This window comes from Gracilinanus agilis, chromosome 4 (assembly GCF_016433145.1).
Source record: "Gracilinanus agilis isolate LMUSP501 chromosome 4, AgileGrace, whole genome shotgun sequence".
Taxonomy (NCBI): domain Eukaryota; kingdom Metazoa; phylum Chordata; class Mammalia; order Didelphimorphia; family Didelphidae; genus Gracilinanus; species Gracilinanus agilis.
Genome location: NC_058133.1, coordinates 404,749,288 through 404,776,847, shown reverse-complemented (window position 1 = coordinate 404,776,847; position 27,560 = coordinate 404,749,288). Strand labels below are relative to the sequence as shown.

Here is a 27,560-nt window from a genome sequence, read left to right as displayed (position 1 = left end):
TGGTGGTGGTGGTGGTGGTGGTGGTGGTGGTGGTGGTGGTGGTGGTGGTAGTAGTTGTAGTAGTAAAGCTAACTAAACAATTATGTAATTGTTTTAAAATTTTTGATCTTTAAAATTATGATCTCATTTCATCCTCACTGTGATACTGGAAATTTGGGAGTCCTTGAATTGATCTTGAGGTCTCTGGTCTAAACTTCCTGTGGACATTTAGATCTCTTACAAACTACATTTCCCATGATTCCTCTTGCATAATATAGGTGGACAGGAAATGTAAATTACATAAACAAAGGTATAAAGACTCAGGAAAGAATTGGTACTTCCTATTTCCTGCTGAAGAAGCCAGGTGGGAAGGTATGTCATTCTTATCAGGCACATGGCTTTAATTATCAATATGGCTTTCAATAAAACCCTAATGTATATATATATATCCATTTTATTTCTTACATTACAACAACCTTGAAAAGTCAATTATTATTATTCTCATTTAACAGATATGGAAACTGAAGCAAAGAGAGGTTAAATGACTTGCCCAAGGTCACAAAGCAAGTTTCTTAGGCTGGATTTGAACCCAGGTTTTCCTGACTCCAAACTCCATCCACTGTTCCACTGTAGCTACATAGCTACCTAGAATGGCCTCAAATCTTTATTGACCATTTTCTGTGTGAAAGGCAAATTGTCTTAAATATCATTTTAAATTTTTAACAACAGGGAGAATAAGACTTTCTCAGTTTGTTCATCTATAAAATGCAGATAATAATACTCTTGATACCTATTCCAGAGTAGTTCTGAGAAAAGTACTTCATAAACTTTAATGTTATTATATGAAGGGGGATATTTAATATAAGAAATTCAGTTGTGACAAGTGTAATAAATGGAAGCAAAACAGGGAAGTGCAGAGAACACCACCAAATACTATGAATACAAAACAGGGAGAAAACAGCTGGTACCACTCAAGCAAAAAGAATACCCATACCCAGCTGTGTGACCCTGGGCAAGTCACTTGATCCCCATTGCCTACCCTTACCACTCTTCCACCTATAAGTCAATACACAGAAGTTAAGGATTTTAAAAAAAATTACAAAAAAAAAAAAAAAAGAATACTCATAATCTGTGAAGCAGAGCACAAACCAAATGAAAGTCAACAATAAAGTTCACTGGGATCCATGAATTATATTTTGAATTGGAAACTCTGAACATCTTTGAAATTGAGAGCATTATGGGAAGGAATCACATCACAGAATCTCGAAATTGAATCTAAACAGTCAACAAACATTTATTAAACACTCACTATGTGTCTGGAGCTATTCTAACTACTGGGAACAGAAAGAAAGGTCTCTCCTTTCCCCAACACTACCGCCAAATAGTTCTCATTCTTGAGAAACTCAGGCTATTAAGGGAAATAACATACCAATAATTATGTAGATATATGCACAAGATATATAAAATGGTCAAGGGAAAATAATCCAAATGTAGACATTAGCATTAAACAGGAAAAGGAAAGGCTTTCTCATAGAAGATGGGATTTTAACAGACTCAAAGAGGACAAAGGAAGTCAGGAAGCAAAGAGAAAGAGAAAGAGAATTCCAGGCATAGAGGACTGTCCATAAAAATGCACAGCAAAGGAAATGGGGTGTCTTATATTGTGCAAGGACCAACAAGGAGGCTAATGTCACTACAACACAGAGAGTGTGGGGAGGGAAGTAACATGTAAGAAACCTAGATGGGTAGGATGGGACCTGGTTTTAAAGGCGTTTAAAAACTAAAGAGGATGATATACATGATCCTGGGAGTAACAGAGAGCCACTGAAGTTTATAAACAACGGAATGACACAGACACACCTGCACTTTAGAAAGATCAGATTAAAAGCCAAGAGAAAAATGTCCTGGAATGAGGACAGACTTGAGCCAGGGATATCAACAAGAAGTCATATTACAAAAGTCCATATATGAGGGTTTACACTAAAAAAGAATTCCCTCTACCCAATCCAGTCTTTGCTTGAAGAACTCTGATCCCTCTTCCATATTAAAACCCTTCAAATTTGTCAGGGTCTTAGATAAATTAATCTACTTATGTTTTCAGAATTACATGATAGATATGTAGAAAAGAAAGGCTTCTTAGTAGATTAATGACTCCCAACCTGGAATGTAAGCTCTTCCACTCATAGATAACAATGAGAGCTGAGAGCTTTAAGGTTTACAAAAGAATTTCCTCAAGTCATCAAAGTGCAATTATCTGAATTTCATAAATGAAAAGATCTGGACTGAGAGATTAAATGACTTAGATCACAGACCTTCTAAAAATCCTGAGATGAGACCCCAAATCTCCTAAAATTAAGTCCCTCACTTTTTTGAGTTCCACATTCCCACACTGAATCTGTGCCCCCCACTACTCTGCAAAATCCAGTCCCTATGCACAGAGTAAATTTGTCGATTTAGACAATGAATGGAGGAGTGACAATAATTTATTCCACCAAAGGATTGGCATTTGTGATCATGAAGAGAACATTAAAATGAATAAGAGCCTAAGTCCATTTGAGGATCTGAATATGTTATATAAAGGATTATTTTGAGTATAATGTTAAGGAGAAAAAAAATATATATATATATAAATAAATTTCACCAAAAGGGTTCAGTTGACATGGAAAAATATAAATATGTGAACAGATTACCAAATGAGGTTATAAATTTTCCATCCTAGAAGATCTCTTAAGAACCTCTCTTCTTTGGTATTTTAGGCATTACCTCCATAGAGGCCAGGGTCTAGGTCACAGGACTTTTTGATTCCTTATAAAACTCAATTTTAGAGATGTATTGGGATTAGCCTGACCTCTGGCAGTACACAGATGGTCTAACAAAGCTTCACCTGATTTGCATCCTGAGAGTCTTAGCTGTTGGAACAATGGAAGAAAGAATACAAGGACCACAGATGAAAAAATGAACAAGAAAAAGAATCAGTATCCTAGGATCAAACCTGTTCTTCTGCCACAAACAGGGTTAGACGTGTAACAGTTAGACTAAACCACATGGATCTGGTCTATGGAATATTTTATCAGAAATCTGGTTTAAAGCTAGGGCTGTAAAGGACAACCAGAGGCACAATAAGGTTTCGGATGCTGCAATAGCATTCCTGAAGTTTCACAGCCAGAATATTGCTCTCTTGTTTGCCAACATGAGCAAGAAAAGAGGAAACACATCCTTTCTAAACAAGACACAAATTAAATGCATGTATCCAGCTCCAGTTTTACTGGGAAGCTGGCCATTTATAACCAGACATTGATTCTTAGCAGTACTAAGAATAAGAGCTTGACACAAAGAATGCTGTAGCAAGGGACAAGAAAGAAACCCCAAATGTTTTGATTTTTTTTTTCGTGCTTAGGAACTAAATGAAAAGTCACTATTTTAATGAAACATAAGGATCATACTCGGAAAATAATATGTTTGAGTTATTTTATCACCACTTATTTACTTTTCTAAATTAAAGGCCTTGGCAGTGGTGATTCAATAAGACATTCAATTGTCCCATTAGACTGTGAGCTTCTGGAGGGCAAAAGTTGTTTTTGCCTTTCATTGTATTTCGGGCATTTAGCACATTGCCTGGCACAAATGAGGTCTTAAGCTTCATTGACTTGTTATTGGCATGGCTCGAAGATACAGAATGGGAGAGCCTAATAAACTGGGACCTATGCTGAATTCTTTGAATGATAGAGATATTCATGCATGCACAAACACATCCCCGACATTCCAAGTGGAGTGATGGCAGGAGTTAAGGAGTTAAGTCAACCAAACTGCCCTGGAATTTTGCTTCTCATAGCAGTTATTGTAGGTACTGTGCTTGAGCCTACTTATAGATAGGCATCTTTCCAGTGCCTTTTGAATCACTTTAAATTGGGACTGTTAAAAAGAAATTGTAACTCATCCGAGAATATATAGTTTTCCATACTTCACAATTAAAGAACATCACGAAGATAATAACAGTATTTTGAAAAATATTTTGATGGCAGGAAAGACCTTAGAATCACTAAAAGGATGCTGCAGTTTCCAAAATGCGATCAGCATGTTCTATTATTCCTGCTAATTCTCGGCCAAACTCACTGACCATGTCCAGTGTGTTCTCAAGTCATGTATACTAAAGGAGTAAGTTGGCTGTTTATAACTGCATGCTAAAACCCAAACAACATACAATCTTCATTAACTTTATTAACTGTATAGATCTCATGATAGAGGAAGAGAAGAAAGAAGAGGTAGAAACAGAGGAATTTCTAAACTTTTCTAGATATGAGCAAAATCTCTTTCAAAACATGCCAATTACCCTCTTGAAATAATAGTGGGAAATCATTAGCCTGGACAGAGAAAAGGAAAATGCTAATTTTTCAATGACTTTTAAGTGGTTTTCTTGCTTTCAAAAAATCCTGGCAAATATAAATCACTCTGAAGCTTAAAGAAATGCCCCACTGGATGGATTATGATTGCCTAAAGCAATTAGTTAATTTGTTTAAAGTTAAACACAGACAAGAAATCATTAGTAGATCCAATAGAACTCTAGAAATAGAAATACCACATTGAGTCAGCATATAAGTGTGAACAGGAAATATTTCCTTTCGCTATCTTTGTTAACAGAAATGGCATATTGATGAAAAAAGACCATGATTGCTTTGGTTCTATTCACTGTATAGATCCCCATGAACATTTCAATCCATTTATATTATTGGCACAAACTTTCAAAGTTACCATAAGTCTTACTCTGAGTAAGACTTTCCCATTTTCTTCATTAATATTCAATATTTTTATTTCTAGTCAGCTTTTTAAATTATTCCATGAACAAATGCTTTAAAAGTCTTAAACTTTGGGAATAGTATTAATCTCAGTGCCCGAATCTGACATTGTGGTCCTTAATTTAACATAAAGTCTCCAAAGGATTGAGAACTAAAAATGGGGTCAATGGACAAAGGCATAGTGGACATTAGCTCATAATAAGTAACTACAAAAAACTAGAATCAATAATATCAGTTTTTCAAATGTATGAGTGGAAAGGGAAGTAGACAGGTCACATAATCAGAATGAGAAGTAATCAGACACCCTTCACACTTCCTGGCATGTTCATGAGGTCTAAAGAAGTGTTATCCCAAGGAAGATCTCCAGCACCTTTAATGAAATCTCCACAGCAAATTAATAAGAGAACATGAAAGACTTGCATTTTCCTACATGTATGATCCTGGGCAAGTCACTTAACCCCATTTGCCTAGCCCTTACTGCTCTTCTGCCTTAGAACCAATACACAGTAATAATTCTCATAAAGAAGGTAAGAGTTTTAAAAAAGATATTAATAGATTAAGATCTGCATTATTAAAAGGAATAACTATCAACAGGACCATAGAATCATTTGAATATTGAGATTTTAAAAATACAAACATTTCATTTTCTCTTTGTATGTATCACATTGACAACCATGCCTACTAAGAATAGTGGTTGTTTAATAAATATTGTTTCCATATAACTGAGAGATTTTTACAAACTAAAATTAATTAATTGTGAAAATTTATATCTTCTCTACATTTTTTCCTTCTCTTTTGCCATCTTCCTTTTCCAGGATGACTTCTAATATGCTTAAGAGGGACTCTGCAAATGAATACCACTGAAAATGAGAGTGGGAAAACACAGAATGAAAGTCAAATGAGATTCCTTAACAGGCAAGTAGCAAAGTCTTCACTGCCTCCCTTGGGAGAAAAGCCTGCTAATAAACTAAATGCACTTTAAATTAGAATGGACAAAACATTCGGGAATATTTAAGCAAATACTAGGCTAAAATAAAGTGGGACTGATGAATCAAGATTTTTTTCTATCTTTAATTTAATTAAAATGCTGAACAGACCTATAATACCACAATTTAGAGGTACGTGAATTTTGGCAATAAGAAATTCCATTATAGTTTTTAAAATGCATCACAATAATATTTATCTATACCCTTAAAATAAGAGCACCTAAACTTATTTTATTAACTTAGATATTGCCCACATGCCTGAAATAACAGTAGCCAATATTCATATTGTCATTAAAGTTCTTTAGTTTTTATTTAATTAATTAATTTGGAGTAGTTTTCCATGGTTACATGATTCATGCAATCCAACTGGGTTTTACATGTATCATTGATCAAGACCTATTTCCATATTATTGCTAATTGCACTGGTGTGATTGTTTAGAGTCTACATCTCCTATCATATCAGCATTGAACCATGTGATCAAGCAGTTGTTTTTCTTCTGTTTCTATTCCCACAGTTCTTTCTCTGGATGTGGATAGCGTTCTTTACCATAACTCCCTCAGAATTGTCCTGGGTCATTGCATTGCTGCTAGTACAGAAGCCTATTACATTCGATTTTACCACAGTATATCAGTCTCTGTGTACAATGTTCTTCTGGCTCTGTTCCTTTCACTCTGCATCAATTCCTAGAGGTCTTTCCAGTTCACATGGAATTCCTCCAGTTCTTTATTCCTTTGAGCACAATAGTATTCCATCACCAACAGATACCACAATTTGTTCAGCCATTGCCCATTTGAAGGACATCCCCTCATTTTCAAATTTTTTGCCACCACAAAGAGCACAGCTGTGAATATTTTTGTACACATATTTTTCCTTATTATCTCTTTGGGGTACAAACCCAGCAGTGGTATGTCATTAAAGTTTTACAGATATTTTGTATAAATTATTTCATTTAAATTCCATAACACTGCTTTGAGGCAGGTACTATAATGTATTATATATTATTATATAGATAAATATCAACTATTATTATCCTCCCTAGGAGGAAATTGAGACTTAGCAATTATATATTTCACTTATCTCATGATCACACAGTTGGTTAGATTCAGAGATAAGACTTAAATATCTCTCTAAATCCAAGCTCAAGACTCCTTCCACTCCACAGCATTGTCAACAAAAATAGAAGGAAGATTTTCCCAAATTGTAACAAGACTTAAAAGGCAAGAAGAGGCCAAGTTGTAATGGATTTTACCTGCCAGACAGAGGGTTTTATATTTGATCCTGTATGTAATAGAGACCCACTGGAGCTCCCTGTGCAAAATGTGTCATAAGACCAATAATTCAGAAAAATCACCCTTACATGTGAAGCAAGACAGATTTAGAGCAGAGATAATAGTAAGGAAGACACTGTCACAGTCCAGATAAGTGCTGGTGAAGACTTCAACTAGAGTTGTAGCTGTATGAAGAGAGAGAAGGTAACCTATACAAGAGAGAAAAATGAAAATATTTGGCAATGAGTCACAGAGTGAGAAATCAAGAATGACCATGAGGTTGGACTAGGAGAATAGTGGTATCCTCAAAAGGAATGGTAAAGTTAGGAAGAAGGGAGAAAGGAAGAGTTTAGGAAGAAAAGTAATGAATTTTTCACTTTCCTTTTTTCCCAATTCTATCATGAAATTATCAAAAGGCCAATGGCAAAAATATTGGTTAATAAGTAGCTGAAGCATCCAAAGTTTCATATAGTCTTTCCAGCAAAACAAAATGTAATAATGTCCTAGGAGATATCAAGCAATTGAAGGATTTTTTATGATTTAAAAAAAAAAAAAAACCTACCTACAAATAAGGGCAAAGGGGCAGCTGGGTAGTTCAGTGGATTGAGAGCCAGGCCTAGAGACAGGAGGTCCTAGGTTCAAATCTGACCTCAGGCACTTCCCAGCTGTGTTACCCTGGGCAAGTCACTTAATCCCCATTGCCTAGCCCTTACTAGTCTTCTGCCTTAGAGCCAATACTTTGGTTCTAAGACAGAAGGCAAGGGTTTTTTGGGTTTTTTCATTAAAAACATGGGAAAAATTATACAATCCAACTAACGACAATAAGTTCAAGGGAGAAATGCAAAATTGTTAAACCCAATATTCACTTATTGTTCATATGCTAAATTTTGTTCCATCACATGAAACTACCATTCATTTTTTCAAAAAAGCAAAGTCTTCCATAAAATTTTTTCTTGCTAACTAGGAGAAAGATAATAAATTTTCTCTCCTTACATAATTATAGCACTCCACTTTTCTTCAAGAAATGCTAAAGCTTATATACTATGTAAAATATTTCTTTTACTTTTGCTTATTGTCTTATGTATATTTATATCAGTGCCATCCAAATCAAAACAGAAGATCCTAAATGTTATGAGTTTTTATTACTTTGTAATCAGGTAAACACAAGTACTATTGGCACGTGATACTTTAATTAACAATAATTTGATGAAAGCTTATTAAATTCCATGGCCTAGCTATTAAGACAACAAACTATTCTCTCTCTTGGAAAAAAACATAATGTAAATAAATATGATTGCCGTAAAGGAGGTGGGGAGTACCTATTTGGGTAGCAGTTGTAGAGATTCTTCATTTATCCTCTAAAATATCCAAAGTAGCAGAAAATTGAAACACATTTTTCATAGAGATAATAAAAAGTTGAAGCCTAGCAAAGGCTAGCTATCCTTGCCAACAATGTAAATAATTATACCCATCTGAAAAGTTTTCAGTTACCCTTTCCCTCAATTACCAACAGTGAAGTTTCATAAATGTTATTGAAAAAAAATCTAATGAAATTTCATATACTATATTTTGTCTTATTTTTAAACTTTGTTAAGATTTTCAGTTTAACATATTCTAAAGTATCAGAAGTTCTTAATGTTTATTTATATTTTGACATTTTATTTTGTAATCTTATGTATTTTATGTTATATATAAAAATATATTACTCTAGGAAGGGGGTACACAAGCTTTACCAGTGTGCCAAAGAAAAGTAGTCATGAAATAAAAAAGTTATATGCCCTGTGAGTGTAAATTTGGTCAAATTTCCTTTGCTCTCCCTCCACCTCTATTCAGAGAAATACTCTAAATGGCTAATGGAGCTCATTATGGAATTTTGGAGTTGTGGAAATTTTTCTGAGGTCATAGTCTCTTTTCCAGTTAAACCTAAAGCAAAGCTGATATTTTTTATTTTTTAAAAAATATGAATGTACCATTGTGATGTTAAAAAAAATAAAACAGAAAATAACCTGGCACTTTATCTTCTTACATGATTTTTCAGTTTTCAGAAGCAAAGAATTTCACATGGCTTGTGAAGTAATGTTTCCTGCCTTTTGATGAAAGGTTATCTGTCATTCATTTCAGCATTTTATTAAGTAAATTTTTTTTTGGTACTTTTGGACAGTGTTTTGTTTGCTTGGCTTTTGGATGTTTGGGGGGTTGTATTTTTGTTTTGTTTTAAAGAAATGACTTAACAGTGACTAACCAAAACTAAAGGAAAATGATATGTCAAGACTCAGGCATGCTGCCCATATGGTCAACAGACCCGGGGTTCTGTTAGAAGGAAAGGAATTCAAGGTGAAATAAAACTATTAAAAATATTCCTTTTCTCCTAGTTCTCCAGACTCAACATTGAAACTCATTAAGAAAATGTTCTGGAATTTCTTTTCCTTCTAAAGGAAAGTAAAGGTATCTAAGGAAAAAAGTACTCTAGTCATTAGGATAATGTTCTTCGCCTAACACAAAAGAATCATAGTATCAGTGGTATAATATACATTATAGGAAGAGCTAAGTGACTCAGTGAATTGAGAATCCAGTCTAGAGATGGAAGGTCCTGGGTTCAAATTTCAGATACTTCCTAGTTGTGTGACCCTGGGCAAATCACTGTTGCCTAGCCTTTATCATGTTTCTGCCTTAGAACTGGTACACAATATTGATTCTAAGACAGAAGAGTTTTATAAACATTATAATATAACACAGTACCTGGCACATGGTAAAGCACTTAATAAATACTTTGTTTATCTATAATATAAGTTTAAAATTTCTTTTTTAATTAAAAATTTTTAATTTAAAATTCCCCCTTTCCAGAAAAAATATTACTTAGCACCCCTGGAAATTATTTTTTTTTATTTTAATAGCAATTAATAGGAAAGATAAATGCAACTGTGGCCATCACCGCCCCACCCGGGATCGCTGAAGCACCCACCAGGGGGCGGTGGCGCCCACTTTGGGAATCACTGATTTAGAGGAATAATGCCCAGAACAAGGGAAATAATATTTCTGCTCTAATTTGCTGTCAGCATCTAGAGTACTCTATGCAGTGTGGGCACCAACCTTTAAAAACAGTCATGCGATAAGCTGCAGCATGCCCAGAACTCAGTGAATTCCTAGAACAAGATAGTGAGTAAAGTAGGGCTGTAACAGTCAATTTTTGCTCATGAAGAAAGTGGAATGTGAGTTAGAATCATCTCCATTCCCCAAGACATCATAGGCTTTTTTAACTACAAGTGCCCTGAAAATAGGGGCCATTAATCATCATAAGACAGGGGCAAGGAAAAAAGAAAACACACCCCAGGGGACAGTGCTGTTTACTACTTCTAAATTTTCTGCCCTAGGCAAAGCCCCAGTTGTTTTGTCCTAGTTATGACTCTGGTGCAAAGATTGGAAAAATGAGGTAGTTGGCTAAAGGAATGGGGCAAATTTATACTAGCGAATTTAAAGGATTTAGAGGACATAAAATAAATTGTTTCCAAGTCTATAAAAAAAATAAGAAAAAAGACATAAAACTTGTGATTGTTGGCCCAAGAGACCAGAATTAGTACCAGTAAGTATAAGTTGCCAAAAAAGAGAATTAGGCATAATGGAAATTAGCCCTCCTAACACTTAGGGCTGGAAGAAGTGGGAGAAGATGTCTCTGGAAGTAGAGGGTCCAGTATATACCTATTCTTCCCTTGGAATTTACAAGACAAAGCTAGATATCCATTTCTTGGGGATGCCTCCAAAGCAAATTATTGGTCAGGTTCTGGTTGGACTAGATAGCCCTTGAGAGACTTTCCATCTCATACATTATATGCTAATTTAGTCCATAAAAACATTTTATTAAGTGACTCCTAAGTGTGAAGCACTGTGCTAAGTTCTAGTGATACAAAGTAAGGCAAAAGACAGTTTGGGACTGGAAGGATACTGGTGCCTTTGACATTAATGGAGAAATTTGTTAGTAAGATTTTTTTCAGGGAAAGATAAAGAGTTCAGTTTTGGATATGTGTTTAAGATGTCTAAGGATATCCAATTCAAGCTATGACAGCTTACCTAATTCTTACTTCCTATGTAATAAAAAAATCTGTTCTTTCAAAATTTATCTTCAAAACAAGGGAGTTTCTTTTCAATGTTTAAGCTAAATCCCTAGAAGCCAAAATTTTTAACTGACTTGCTCCAAACAGAAGGGCAAATTCTACCTAAGATAAGCTCCTAGGCTTATGAGTAGTTATATTTTTGAATTTTTTTAATTACCAAGGCAAAAATGAATGGTTACCACTAAGCCTAAAACTTCTAACCCAAAAAGACTCCCATAAAAATTAACTTTTCCTTGCCATGATCCTTTGTACAAAAACTCCCTTAAGCAAATATCATATACATTCTTGGTCCTCTAGTCAAAGCATATTTTCACCTTCTTCTTCACTAAAGATAAGATGAAAATGTCTAAACCTCACTAAATGGAGACTTTTGCCAAGGGTATTTTTTAAAATGTTAAAAACCTAATATGTACTTCAAATTATGTTGATCATGGATCAATTCTTATAATTGGACTCAACGATTATAAAGAAAATTTTAATGCAGACTGATTTTTCCTAAAAGTATTACAAAGACACTATGATAACTTTCCTTAACTCCCAACTTTTGAGGATGAAGGTTAGAGGAATAAGATGAGTGATTTGATAACTATAGGTGTTTCCCATTTCCCATTCCCATTCCCATAGGTGTTTCCCAAAGGAAACTCCTTTTTCCAAAGCAGATGGGCAACTCATAGTAGTTTTATAAAGTTGTCTGAGGCCCTGAGGTTAAACAACTTGCCCAAGGTTATAATGCCAGTACAGGTCAGAGGCAGGACCTAAAAACAGATCTTGCTGCCTGAGAAGCCAAACTCTCTGTCTACTACCTCAGGTTACACATAACTCTATCTCCTTAAACAGAGAGGTAACCTGCAATTTAAATTAGTCCCTTCCTATTCATGTAGAACACCACACTTTCCTTTTCTAAGAATTTTTGAAGATTCCCAAGAAACCTAAACTCTATTCTTCCCTCCCCCAACCCCATGCTAGGAAGATGAAAATGTACTCAACACTGGAGTCAGCCCTAGAGCTCGGCCATCCCAGGAAAGGATTGGAAGGAAGCCCCCTGAAACTCCATAGAACCCAGCTTTTGCCATATGGAAATGTCTATCCATCATCCAGTAACTCTTCACCTGATTTTTCCCATTTGATCAAGGATTGATAAGCAAATCAATATCAAACTTGCTACAATGAAGTACAAGGTGATGTAAGTACCCTAGGGCTCCACTAAGAACTTCAATGATTCTAAAATGTAAGTTGCCAGACTAAAATATCTTTTCTAAGCCACCTCTCTCCCTACTCCGTAGATACTCTTTATTATCAGTCTTAGCCTTCCAATATCCTATTCCACTCTGCTCTTCCATTATGCCTTCTAAAATTTCCATTCTACTATTAAGAAAATGCTCTTCATGTTAGATCTATGTCCTTCATTCTACCCCATCTCCATGCCATTACCTTTATCAGAAGAGAATTTTAGGATAGCCGCCATTTTGCCAGGAGAGAGAGCACTTCACTTAATTGGCTAAAGCCATTGGAATTTAACTGACACACCTAACTTTAGATCCCTTGTTATCTGGTCAAAGCCAGTAGTCTATTTGCAAAATTCCAGCTGCAGTGTTTACTTATATGTAGATAGTCCCCTTCTACTATCTTTGATGTATAAATCTTTACCTTCCCCTTTACTCACAGTTAAAAGTCCAATTGTATTCATCTGGTCATGTTCTATGTAAGATATATGAAAAAGTTATTCATGGCCCATTGTTTTTAACATTAACATTGGTGTGCCTTCAGGCATATATTAAACCAGTAATGGAATGTGTCTGGTTGACAATTATGATTGGCAGCAATATTTATCAAAGAATCCCTGAATATATTTTATATAGCTGTGTGTGTGTGTTTAATTGCATATTTACATCTTGTTCTCCTACCATTACCCAATAGAATGTGAGCACCTCAAGAAAGAATTTTTTTACTTTTTTCCTTACATCTTTACACCACCCAACATGGTGGCTGTAACATAGTGGTCAATTAATAAATGTTTGTTGAATTTAATTAAAAACTAGATTTTTTTCCAATGTGATATTGTGTATTCTTTAGATAACCAAGAAATTGTCATGTCATCCTAAGGCGGATGGATCAAGATGCTAGTCTCAGTCGTTTTTTAATATATTAACCCAATTTTTAGCCTGCTGTCATTTAATAAAAAGAAAACGAAAAACCGTGGCTAAGATATTCATTGTATACTCTCCTCTCTAATTGGAGGGTTAGAGCTAGAAGGCAAGTTCCAAATTCTTCCCATTGCTTTCCTTTACAGAGGACAGACAGTAGACTTTTGAGCTGAGGCCACTCTGCGTCTTCTGCTTCCATCTGATCTCAACTCCACACAATGAGATGCCCCCACATGAGGTATGTCTTAAAGTCCTCCCCCTGCTTTTCCTGTATTGTTTTGTGTATTGTTTCTCTTTCACACCCCCATTACATTGTAAGGGCCTTAAGGGTAAGATCTGTCTTTCTTTTTGATTAATTATATCCTCGTTAAATACTTAGCACAGTGCATGGCACATAATAGGCACTGTTTATTGGAAAGGATGTTGTGAGCAATGAGAGGTACTGGGAAATGCCAGAAGTGAAGAGAAAAATGCAAAAGAAAAATCCACATAGCATATTATTTTCCTTATATCAAGAGCTAGAAGAAAATCCATTAATCGTGGCTGTACTGGACAGAAATAATACTCTCATAATGGCACTATCATTTTAAGTGGGTAAAGCTGAACCAATGCTATTTTAGCTAAGTGCTCAAAGAGTCATTTTCCAGTTGCAGAATGTTTCATAAATGCCCTGAGGATTCAGAGTCAAAAAGAGCAAACAGTAGTTAGCTGATTGTACTTAGATATGCAGAAAACACTGAAATAATGAGAATCATGCCAACTGGCTGCTCTTGGTTTTCCATTCAGTCTTTCTCTGTTGGAGGATATGAGCAAAGATTATAAATTGTCAAATTTTGCCTGAACTTTATCTTTTAAAATTACCTGATAGGCTACACATATACATCCTTCTAGCAGGTCTTATACCACTAAATAAAGTTAGTTGATAAAGTGCTTTGCTTAAACATAAATTCATGTTTTATGCTGCACTTTCTTGCTACCGTAGGAGTTCTCAAAATTGATTGTTACCTTTGAAAATCGAGAATTTATCCATTTGGTAAAGGTTTTCTTCTGAACATCATTGTGCTCATCTGAAAGAGAAAAAAGGAGAGGAAGGATGAGAACTTGTGCCATTGGTTGTGTACTAAACAAGATTATCTCTATCCTGGGGAGTTTTAAATTGTCCTATTAGCAGAGCTCATGAAGCATAATGATCCAAGTCTAATGAACAGTGTGATAGCTGAAAAGTTAATCATTTATGGAGTCCAACTTTACTAGGATATTTCATAGAGTTGCATTCACCTCTCCCTCAAGGATCAGTCTTAAGCTTGTGAATAACTGGACCCAGCAACTGTAGCTGTAGCGTTTAATGTGGGTATTCTCTGAATGATTGAAAATGAAAACAATCTGGTTCTCTGCTTTTGTAAACAAGACTACATGCAGGACATAAAGCTTCAATACAACAAAGGATATTCTTTTGCCCTACCATTCCAGAAATAAGTTTTGAAGTTAAATCTAAAAGAAATGTTTGCCTTCCTCCGTCAAGGGTTCCATTTCAAAAAGGGAAAAGGCAAAATAGAATTTACAAATTCTGTAGTACATTTTTCCTACAGAGCAGAAGAAGTAAAAATAATCACATGGCATGGATCAAAATAATCTATAGCATTTTATAGGAAAGGAAGTTGAGTAGGAAGGGAAAAAAAAATCAATGAACTACAGATTGTCCTTTTTAACAACAAACTATTTTCTCAGTTAAATGCAGAAATGTTTTTTCTGAACCCTGTGGGTCATCTTATTTACTTTGGCATTCTTTCAACTCAAAGATATGAATGTGTGTGTATCCTGGTGAGGAAATAGGACTTAATGGATTGAGCACTGAACTCTTTATATGGAAAGTTTTGAGTTTTTGTCTTGATTCTGCCACTAGCTATATGTCACTTTGAATAAATCATTTAGCTATTTATTACCCTAACAAACTTCTAAAGAAGTTATGTAAAAATTTATGACAACATTACTTTTAAAGTACTAGAGATCCACAGAATGTTAAAAATAGGAAGGATTTGTATAAAGATAATCTCTTCCAATAGGGACTGCCCTCAATTTACATGAGAAAAAAAAATCCCACATTTAAAATCTGCCTCATTTGTACTTTCCATCTCTTTGGTAAATGGAACAACTCACATCCAGAAATACACTGGGAATAAAACTCCAGACATACCACTCTCCCCAACTGTTTGCTCAGACCGGGCAAGATAATGGCTTATCTGTAAAAGTCAACCCAGTTACAAACTAACAGGACCTAAGGGACTCAGAAAGTTGTCTATAATAGCAAAGAACAAGAGCCATCTTACCAAAATGGCAAAGAAATAATCCCAGAGTATATATGATAGCATATCTATTACCACTTATATTTGAGATTCATTCATTTATCCAACATTCAATATTTTAACAAAGCACTAAGTTAAATTCAGAGAGAGAAACAAAAATAAGAGACAGACATTAGCCTCAATGAAATCAACAACAATCCAAAAAAAAAGAATCAGTCATGTAGCACAGAGGGGTCAAGCATGCTGCGAGCAATACTCCCTCATACTTGGAACCAGATTAAAATATAACTGGAAAATATATAACAAAAATTAAAATATAATAAAACATATTTTATTAGACAATAAAAATGTTTATATGCAGCCATCAGGTATCATTATATAAAGATTAGTGGTTCCTATTTAACAGCACTGATATAGCACAACCTAAGCATAACCACTATAGATATAGATCCATGAGGAGATCAAGAGATCTAAGGGAAGGTTCATCAGCCCATTAGGCCAATTCCTTATAAAAATGTCATAGAATGATCATGTATAGATGGGCTATGGCCTATAATGTCAAAAAAGTACACCCATATCAACGAGATAACAGATTCATCCTTTTCAAAAGAGGAAAAGAAAGACAGTGTCCCAATACTATCCCCCCTGGAGTGGAAGTACCACCAGGTTTTTTTTTAATAATTAATTTTTTGTCTATATCGCCTGTTAATATAATTTTTAATATTTGTTTCTAACATTGTATATTCTAAGTTTTCTCTCTCCATCCTACTCCTCCCACTCTCCTCCACAGGTAATATGAAATAGGTTGTACGTATATTATCATATAATAAATATTTTCATGTTCATCATGTTGTGAAATGACACATATTGCCTATACTAGAGAAAAAAAATTAATGGATGAAATAAAGAATAGTAAGTTTCAGTCTGCTTTCAGACTTCATATGTTCCTTTACCATCAGGTTTTCAAAGGCTACACCATGGGATGGTAATCTAATATTCAAGTGCCAAATCTCACTGCCAGCCAGTCTGCTTCTATATTTACCTGTCTATTTTCACACTTTGAGCTAAGAATTCTTTTTCATATTTTCAAAAAATACAATAGAATTCTATTTTTAAATGTAGAAACCATTCTTAGCTTGCAGGCTTATAAAATAAAAACAAACACATCTAGCAGTCCTAGGTCATACTGATCCCTGGACAACACCAAGAGAGTTAAAAGTTCTGGCAGGCACTCCCAAATGCATGAATGAATAAAGTCTTTATTAAGCACTTTTCAGACTTGTCTGATGCTTTGTGACCCCATTTGGGATCTTCTTGGCAAAGATAGGGAAACAGTTTGCTAATTCCTTCCCCAGATTATTTTACAGATGAGGAACTAAGGCAAACAGGGTTATGTGACTTGCCTAGGGTCACAGAGATATATTAAGTTATGAGGCCAGATTTGAACTCATGAAGATGAGTCTTCCTCAGTGGCAAAGCAGATGGTAAGGGTCACTTCTTTAATGTAATTTCCACTGACAAAATCATATCAGTTTCTGATACTGAACCATGATGGACCAAATGACTTTAGGGGCAAGAACTTTCTCTCCTCAGTCTTCAGCAGGTGTGGCTGAGGCACCTGAAGGAACAATTACTCTAGGCTGTATCTTTCCAGGGATTGCTTCCTAAAATGATGGGTGAAGCCTCCGAGCTGGAAGCACTGACATTCTCAAGGATTTTTGATTAACGGTCTTGGGTTGTATCCATTATGGGGGAAAAGTGATCAAGGAGTAGTGATCTGACCATACCACTCCCCTTTGAAGTTTCACTGTTCAAAAACCTCCAAAAGTTCTCTATTTCCTCTAAGATGAAATAGGAACTCCTTAATCTACCATTCAAGGACCTATAAAATCTCATTCCAACTATTCCAGTAACAAACCATACCTCTCTTATTCGAGAACTAGCCTACCTAAACTTAGAAAAAAGCTTTTTTAGAAAGGTTTTAAAAAAAAGTTGAAGTTATCAGGGGAGAAAATATCCCTATGGGTAAGGACACACAGATCACTGAAGTTAAGTATTGAAGTAAAACAATTATCTTGTCATCATCATCTTCATAAAGTAGCAGCTTACATATAATTTAATTATATACTTTTATATACATAATCTTCCTATTAGCCATCATTCAATTTAATCTTCAGCTATCCTGGGGGGTTAATAGATAAGACACAGATAAGCAACTGGAAAGATTTCATCTTGTAGAAAATAGGTGAGGAAGACATTGTCAGTATGATATGAACAAAGATATGGGGGGAAACGAATAATCCAGTAATCTAAGTACAGAGAAGAGCATGAGTGCAAATAGAACAGACTAATGAAAGTGTTAAATGTCAAAATAAAGAGTTGGTAAAAAGGAGTCACGGAAGGCTTCCAAATATAGAAATTATATGATTAAAGCTGTGTATTACTGCAAGACAATTTGGGCAATAATGTGAAGGACATACTGAAGAGAAGAAAAACTGGAAGCAAGAACACTAGTTAGGCACCTAATATAACTAGTTGAGTCATGAAGTGACTAGGATTTGCACTAGAATGGCTTCAATGGGCATGGAGAAAAAGAATCAGATGCAAGTTATGAAGGTAAAATGGACAGGGAAAAAGCATATGACAATTTGTGAAGTGAGGGAGAGAGAAGAGATAAATAAAATTCCAAGTAAAGATTAGGAAATGGGGGGAGTATCAACAGAAATAGTAACAAGAATTATTTCCAACTGGATTTCCCCTCATTCTACATATCCAATGCATTGCCAAATAGTATGGTTTCTACCTTCACAATATATATCACATCCTTTCCATTCTCTCCACCAAAAAATTAGTTGACCCAGGGATGGGCAAACTTTTTAAAGAGGGGGCCAAAGGAAAGGAAATGCTCATCTGTCAGTCTGTTTCTAAGGCAACTCTTTTGAAGTTTTATTGTATTGTATCCTACTCATTGCATTTGGCAGATTAGGAATAACGTTGAGTGGCCGGATAGAACATTTCAGGGGGCCACATCTGGCCTGTGGGCCACAGTTTGCCCATCACTGCCAAGGAGTAAGAAGCCTCCTGCACTGTGTATAACCTGGTATCCCCTTTCCCTGCTTTCCTATATCCTTACACACACACACACACACACACACACACACACACTTTTTATTAATTGCATCTCTAATGCTTATTAGCAAAGTGTCTTGCACATAGTAAGCACATAGTAAAAAATGTTGGTTGTATTACTGAATTGGACAAGCAAGCATGGATGAGATTCAATCTACATATTTAGGAAGAAATTCCAAAACAATGCAATCACCCATCCATTTTTGTATTTGAACATATGCAATGCCTTCCTTATAAAGTATCTTACACGTAGTAGGTTAGTTTGCTGAAGGAAACCGAATGGAAGTTAATATTTGAAGGGCAAGAGGAGGAGGATAAAAAAGGAATGGAGAAAGGAGCAAGCACCATAAAGTTGAATTACGTGAGATCCCAGAGGTCGAGAATGAAGTGGCCCATGAACAGAACCTATACACTCACTGTGTTTTGCCTTGCCATATTACCCTGCTTAGCAATTTAACAAGCCAGAAAAAGAAGAATTCCATCCCACCTCTATATAAATCTCAAGGAAGCTTCCATTTTTACAGAAACCTCTTTATAAATTCAGATTCACAATTACTTAGAAACCTCTAATGACATATTCAGCGGGTCACCTATGATTTCACAAAATCGGTTTCATTCTTCTTTTTCTGCCTTCTGGAAAGAGAGTTTAAAATTAAAAGGTCATGGTATATATATACAGCATCTTCATCGAACTGGTTCTTTTACAAATCTATAAAGGTAATTAGAAACTGACTCCAAGACACAAAGGAAGGAACTGGTACCAGAAACAAAAATGCCCTCTAAGAACCTCCTTAATATTAATGATGCTGAGAAGCTGACCTTCCTGGGCCAAAAGGACAATGCTAAAAGCACCAGTTCTGGTTTCAGATGTCCTACCATTGCTCAGTATAATAAGTAGGCAGTTTATCAACTATGACTGCTCATATGCCACATATTGCATTTCTTAATCACTTTGGCAGATGGATCCTGAAGTATGGATCTTTACCAACTGAGGCTTTCCAGTGTAAGGCAGCTCCCCTTCACACAGAAAACATTTTCCAACTTAATAATATCAAGAATTCAGAGCACATGAAAGCCCCAAATCACAGCAGTTCTATTACCTTTAAAAGTATCAGGTTTTAGACATTAATTCTCAGCTATTATTCTTGACTCAAAGAGAACATTATTGAAAAATCTTAACTTCCAGACATATATGGGGTCAGAAGTAGTTCTTGTCAAGTTCTAATTTGCTAAATATTTTTCCTTCCATATGTCTTGTGAAAGTTAATAAATAGAAGACTGCTTACAGCAACTTATAGCAATAAAGGAAGCTGGCGACTCAGAATTTTGATAGTATCTGAGGCTCTAAAATCCACTTAAAAGTAACATCAATCCTTACTTTATCCCTTTATTGGGACTGTATATGTTAAAATAACTTTCTCACTTACCCAGAATTATTATAATCCATTCAACAAGCATTTAACATGCCTCCTATTATAGGTGCCAGGGATACAAAGACAAAAACAAAATCTTACCTTGTCTGCAATAAGCCTATATTCTATTAGAAAGGAAAATATGGACATAGATAAGAAAACAATGCACCAAATCTGAAGGGAATAAATACTTACAAATCACAACATTTAAGTTGAGACTTGAAAAAAAAGTTAAAGATTCTAAGAGGCGAAAGCGAGGAAGAAGGAGAAACAAAATGGAACGGAATGTATAAAGAAAAGATCAGTTTAGCTAGAAAATTAATTTATATTATATATTATCTATAATAAAAATTAATATACTAGCCCTGGAAACCAGTAGCTAGTAGATAAAAGATGGATATGTATAGCCATCTTATATATTTATTATAATACATTATATAATATAATCATTATATTTTACCACTCTCACATATAAAATAGCATTGAAAATGGAGAAATGTTGTTTAAATTAATAATGTTTATAAAAGTTTTTAATATTTGAATGAATTTAATCAAGGTCTCAATAGTAATGTTGTGGAATAATTTAATGTAAAATAGAATTATCAGAGAGCAGCTGAGTGGCTCAATGGATTGAAAGTCAGCCTAAAGACAGGAGGTGGTAGGTTCAAATCTGGCCTCAGAAACTTCCTAGCTGTGTGACCTTGGGCAAGTCACTTAAACCCATTGCCTAGCCCTTACCACTCTTCTGCGTTGGAACCAATACAGAGATACAGAAGGTAAGGGTTTTAAAAAAAAAAATAAAATTACCAATCTCCTAATAAAGAAGCAATCTTTTTTGTAGTGGCAAAGAACTAAAACTGAAGAAGTACTCATCAATTGTGGATGGAATAATAAATGAAATTCTGGTATATGAATTGAAGCAAAATGGAATGAGTAGAAACAGAGGAATAATTTGCACAATAACATCAATATTGTAAATATGAATAACTCTGTAACACTTAAGAACTCTTATCAATTATGAATAAGATTCCAAAGAACTTGGGATAAAACAAAACATGCTATACATCTCCTGACAAAGAAATCATAGACTAAAGTATAAAGACATGTTTGTAGCAACAGTTATGTTTTTATTTATTTTTCAAAAAAGGGTAGGCCTAGAGACAGGAGGTCCTAGGTTCAAACCCGGCCTCAGCCACTTCCCAGCTGTGTGACCCTGGGCAAGTCACTTGACCCCCATTGCCCACCCTTACCAATCTTCCACCTATGAGACAATACACTGAAGTACAAGGGTTTAAAAAAAAAAGAAATATATATACGTATATATTTTTAAAAAAGGGGAGACATAAAAGGGAAAGAAGACAAATTTTCATTACATGAAAAATAAAACAATTTTTTTAATTTTTAAAAAATTTCTACATTTTTATGTAAAAAAAAAGTCATCTTTCTGACATCAAAAAGGGGAGAGTACTTCAAAACATCTTATACTATTTCCCAATTCTTTCTTCCATTAAATGCCCTCATACTACTGAAGAAGATAGTTGTTTTAATAATTCTTCAATGGGGGAACTCCTCTCATTTATGTGAACATTAATCAATTCCAATAGCACAAGAATTCAAGAGTAAAAAACAATGCATTTAGCCTAAAGCCTTTTCAATTATGAGAATGAGAATGCAACAAATTTCAGAATGCCTTCCTGTGGAGTAGAAATGGCCTCCATATTGCTTTATCTCCACCTCAGAAATACTGTATCTGAGAGGCTGTCAGTGTATCATGAAATGCCCAAAATCCAAACCTTGTTATTTTGAGTCTAGAGAACTCTATCCCATATCTGTTTTTAAAAATTTGTATAGAACATCACAATATTCTAGATTTGGGACCACAAGAGACATTATCTTGTCCAAATCCTCAACTTAAATATGAGGGAAGAGAGGTCCAGGGAGAGTAAATGACTGACCAAAAGTCACATATAAAAAAGTGGCAGGGCCAGGATTAGAACATCAGTCCTCCTTAATCCAAAACCAATATTCTTCCACAGTACTAAACACTGACAGAGCTAGAATTATTTTTTAATTAGTTAAAAATTAATGGTAAGGTTGCTCAATTTCTCTACATAAATGTGTATTTACACAAAGAAACAGCAAGCATCCATAGGTTTGATATGTATTTTTATTTTTATATGTTTAACTATAAGATTTTGTTTTACACACACACACATATACACATGCCCATACAATCTGGTGGTGAACCCATACCTTATAAATTAGTATCTTAAATTCCTCAATGAAAAATCATAAAAATGCCCAGTAGAATACTATTACAACTTTCATGACACTTAAACATGAAATTTGCACTATTTCCTTAGACTTCATGTTTCTGGAAGTGAGTAAAGTTTAATAAAATCTATTGATCAGACAGTTCTTCTAATCAAAGAAAACAGAGAAAAACAGATAAAATGGGGGGAATGTGTTTGGTTCCTTAAGGGCTGGGGTTTTTTTTTAATCCTTCCTCAAAACATTTGGTCCTTCTTTGACATGTTCACACAAAGCCAGGTGTTTCACACTGTTGCATAACTTTGAATTTTATTTTTGGAACAAGTTTTTTGTGAAAGACAGGAAGAAACAACAAAGCCACTGGCTAAAACTTTTAAGAAAACTGGTTTGAAAATGTTTCCTAAACCCTGGCTCAATGCAGACCAACAATACTTTTGGCAGAGCAACAAATTTTGTTTAACTCCAAAATGTGAAGCCTGGAAGAGAAATTGAGTTTGTTGGGGGATTGTGTGTGTGCGCAAACACACACACACACACACACACACACACACACACACACGCACACACACACACACACACGCATACATCCACGTCCATTTTAATCCAAATAAATGTAGATGTCTGAAACACATATACCATTAGTAAAAAACTGTTATATTATTAGATTCATGCCTGAAAAACAGTTCTTTAATACATCTCTGCATAGCAATTTGAAAGTACCCAACTGGCGCTAGGTTAATATGGGTTCCATAAAATGCAGATGTCCTGGACAGAAGTTCCTACACTTAAAAAAGCCAAAGAGACATGTCTTCTAGGATGATTTAAAAGTAGTGTTGAGTTGATTATAGACTGAACCACAAATACAAAATTTGATCCACCCCTAGAAAGCAGACATCTTCCTAGCAAGAGAGATCATTTTAGAAGCCAAAAAGGCAAATCAGACCACACTCAATTATTCATGTTTTAGAAACTATGTTTAAGTTACCCCAAAATAAAACTAGTACAAACAACTATGACTTAGTCTTGGCAGCTTTTCCCTCCCTTGCTTCTCCTCTCTCTATCTGCTAGTCTCTGAATGACAAGATTACCTTTCAAGAAAACTTTTCTGTAACAATAAAACTCTCTCTTTCCCCTTTATTCCAGGGACACATAAGAATTCAAATTCAAACTCCACATCTGGTCTAAAAAACTGAATATTTCATAATATGTAATTGTACATTTACAGCACAGTATATTAACTGGAACTTATCTTTAATTTGAAGGAAGAAATGGTAAGAAACTTCGATTTAGAGGAATGAGTATTTTTGCTTCATATGGCTGAAGAAAAGTTGTTTCCTTGTAGACCAGAAGAAAAAAGTATTTAACCAACATCATGCATTTCCTTTCAAAATAATATAGATTCTTCAGCAATCAAAGGTAAGTAGTGAACAAAGGAGCCCTTGATAACATAATCTTTTTTTTTCCCAAGAACAAGATGAGTTTGGACACAGTTTTAGATCTTAACCAAACACCACCCTCCCCCAATAAGAAACACAACATTGTAAATGATCACCCAGAAACTCAAATTATACTGAAAAGCCTCTTATATAGATCTGACAGGAATGACAAATTTCTAGGTTAACTTGGTCAATAAGAGAAGAATTAGTGAAGGCAAGCCAGTGAATAAAAAGTTCCAGGACCACATGCTTAATGGAAGGAAATAATACCAGATTTTACCTAAAATAAGTTTGTCAAATATTCAGATTTTTAAAGTTGCAACATTCTTCTGAATAGATTTTTACGAGTGGAAATATTTAGACATTTGAAATCAAGAAAAATGGCTAATATATTTATGGCTACAAATATAATATAAAGAAAAAAAGTAGCATAATATTGGCATGCTGCTTCTTCCTACCTCTCAGATACAGTCTACCTGCCAAAACTGAAAAACAATTTATTCTTTGGGGGGGGGGGGGGAAGGATGGAGAGAAAGAGAAAGCAAGACAGTGAAATTGAGAAAGAGAAACAATTGAAAATATTGAGAAATTTTAAAAATTGTCTTAATTTTCATTTAGTTTGAATGCTTTAAATAGCACCAAAAATTGATTTAAAAAAACAATTTTAAAATAATGTTTTTAAAACATTATTTAAAAATCACAAACTTGGGATCTGAAAGACCCTCAGATACTGGGACCCTGGAGAATACCTGTAGAATCCCTTCCACAATATCAATTAATCAACAAATATTTCTTTATTAAGCTCCTATTGTGTGCCAAACACTGTGGAGCCTATGAGTAGGAATGCAATGAATAAAACAATCCCTATGCAAAAGAAGCTCACATTCCAATGCAGAGGTCAACAACTACCTACATACAGAATAAATATAAAAATATTTTTAAAGAAATGCAAAAAAATTCAACTCATAGTGGTGTGTAAAAGGAGTTACTAGCAGTCAAGGTGATCAGGAACAGGTTCAAGAGAAGACAGAGCTTGAGCTATATCATAAAGCTGGTCAGTGGAGAAATAGTGAAGGTCCCAGTATGTTCAAGAAGAGAGAAGAGGAGAGGATGATTAAGGTCAAGTCAGAGGAGTTAGCCTTTTTAAAGGAAAGAACTACCTCAATGTCAGAGATTGAAGGAAAAGCAGAGAGAGTGACGAATGATGTCAAGGGAATCTGGAATAAAGAGAAGAGGAATGGCCTTAATTTTCTCAGCAAAATAAAAGAAAAAGCCCTAATGAGTGTCTAGGAATGAGAAACTCAATATTCTCTCAAGTAACTCATTCCATTTGTGGTCATTTCTAATTCTTAAATTGTTTCCTTATATGAAATTGAACTCTTCTCCCAGTAACTTCCATCTACTATCCTTCAAAGGCCAAGCACATCAATTTTAATACTTTTCCCATGTGATAATACATCATATAATACAATCAAGCCTTCCCCAATTTCCCCTTAAATATTTTTTCCTCCAGACTAAATATCCCCAGTTCATCCAATGAATAGTATGCTATATACACAACAAAGGGCAATGTGGTGTATTTGGAAAAAGCAATAGATTTCTAGAATCATTGACTGGCTACGATAATCAACTCTACTCTTCTCTACTTCTTTCCACAATGAGCAAGTCATTTAAATTCTCTGTGCCACAATCTTAATCTGGAAAAGGAAAAGGAAAATTACGTGGTCTCTAAGGTACCTCCTAGCTTCTAAATGACCGGTTCTGATGACCCTCCTCTGAAAGTACTTTGACTTTTTAAATATATCTTCCAGATCCTATCAGCCCCAATTATATACAATATTCTAGATGGCACATGGTCAGTCAGCAAGCATTGATGTCAGACATAGTGTTAAGCATTAAGGAAATGTGTCATCCTTATAAGAGTCAGTGCTGTCAATGAGTTCAATCTAAAGAAATAGCATGCAAACAAGATAAATATATAAGATAAATTGGAAATAATATGGGGACGGCACTAGTGAAGATCACGAAAGGCTTCTTGTAATAGGTAGGATTTTATCAGAGACTTCAAAGAAGTAGGGACAGCTAGAACACTGAAATGAGTTTTTCATCTTTGAGGTTGACTCTATATACATTATGCCACAGTATCTCTCAATGGCAAAGCAGACATCTATTTTTATAACTTTCATAAATGTACACTATAGGAACAAAACAGCAATAAATTGTTCTCTAAAATTTCTCAATAAAAACTTCTTTTTTTCAGGTTGAAAAGGAAAAAATTGTTAGGAATATAGAAAGCAGATATATAGATGTTTTCATTTCCATCACTTAATATGTTCTGAATGTAGCATTCCAAAAAGCAATATGGAAAGTTTGGGGGGGGGGTTATCTTTTAGTTTCTTTGTTTGTTTGTTGTTTTTTCTTATGTTGACCCATGGCAGGTCAAAACCAGAATGAAGCTCATGAAAGAACTATCAATGAGATCATGAAAGGGAAGGAGGAAATAAGAGGCAATATTTAATAATTAAAATACCAAAAAGTCAAGTCCATTAAAATTTAACCTTTTTGTCCAAGATAAATATTCATGCTGAGCAAAACAACAGAATGGAAAAGAACATCCTGTCTTTCCTGTAAAATACAAAGGTAAAAATTTCCTCCGAGGGACCTCAAAACTCAGAAATAATAGAATTTTAAAATATAAAGTTCATATAGACCATGCAACAAATTGTATTTCACATGTGGCCTTCAAAATTTTAATGTCAGAAATTTGAAATAAAATGCTTTCTCATGTTTAGCATTATAAATGTGGACTGAATAAAGTCAAGAGAAAAGCAGAAAGAAAAAGGGAAATGTCTCAAGTAGGAGGCATCTGTTACAGAGTACAGTGGATAGAAGGCAGGGCCTGAAACTGGGAAGATCTATGTTGCTATCCAGAGCCTCACTTACTAGCTATGGGACCCGGGACAAGTCACTTAACCTCTGTTTGCCTCAATTTCTTCATCTGTAAGATGGGGATAATAATGGCACCTACCTCCAATGGTGATTTTTAGGATTAAATATGAGAATAGTTATAAAACACAGGACAGCTGGGTGGCTCAGTAGATTGAGAGTCAGGCCTAGAGATAGGAGGTCCTGGCTTCAAATCTGGTCTGAGACAATTCCCAGTTACGTGACCTTGGACAAGTCAACTTAACCTCCATTGCCTAGTTCCTACTTCTCTTCTGCCTTGGAACCAATAAAAAGTATTGATTCCAGGATGGAAGGTAAAGGCTTTTAAATAAATAAATAATTGTGAAGCACTTGCCACAGTGCCTAGAACAGAGAAAATACCATATAAATACGAGTTATTAACATCATCATCATTATTATTATTAACTCTTTGTGAGTTTCAGTATTCTGATATTCCCAAAGAAAACCTTGGGAAGAAACATGAACTGGAGAAGTCCTCTAAGATTACGTCTAAATCCACAGAAACTCAGAACTTTGGTTTTAGCCCACAAATTACGTATATCAAATATTATCATCATCTACCACAAAATTTTTCTAAAGTCAAGAGGGATGGGGAAGTTATTTTATCTTAGGACAACTCCTTTGATATTTACACTAGATAAAATATGATATTCATTGTAAATAGAATCACTATCCCGTGAGATCCAATAGGCCCATTTAACTCAAATTTCTCTGAAAGTGAAAGAAGAGACAGATGGTTGTCCTCAATGATGTCAAACTTTC

The 27,560-nt window shown here is 34.8% G+C and overlaps 1 protein-coding gene across 1 annotated transcript in view; it reads right to left on the bottom strand.

Annotated features, from left to right (window-relative positions):
* UTRN (utrophin) overlaps positions 1-27,560 on the bottom strand; it is a 674,836-nt gene that overhangs the window by 506,303 nt on the left and 140,973 nt on the right. Inside the window, exon 3 of the mRNA XM_044675452.1 lies at positions 14,286-14,347. Coding sequence (XP_044531387.1) covers positions 14,286-14,347 — 62 coding nt within the window. The remainder of the gene's footprint in view (positions 1-14,285; positions 14,348-27,560) is intronic.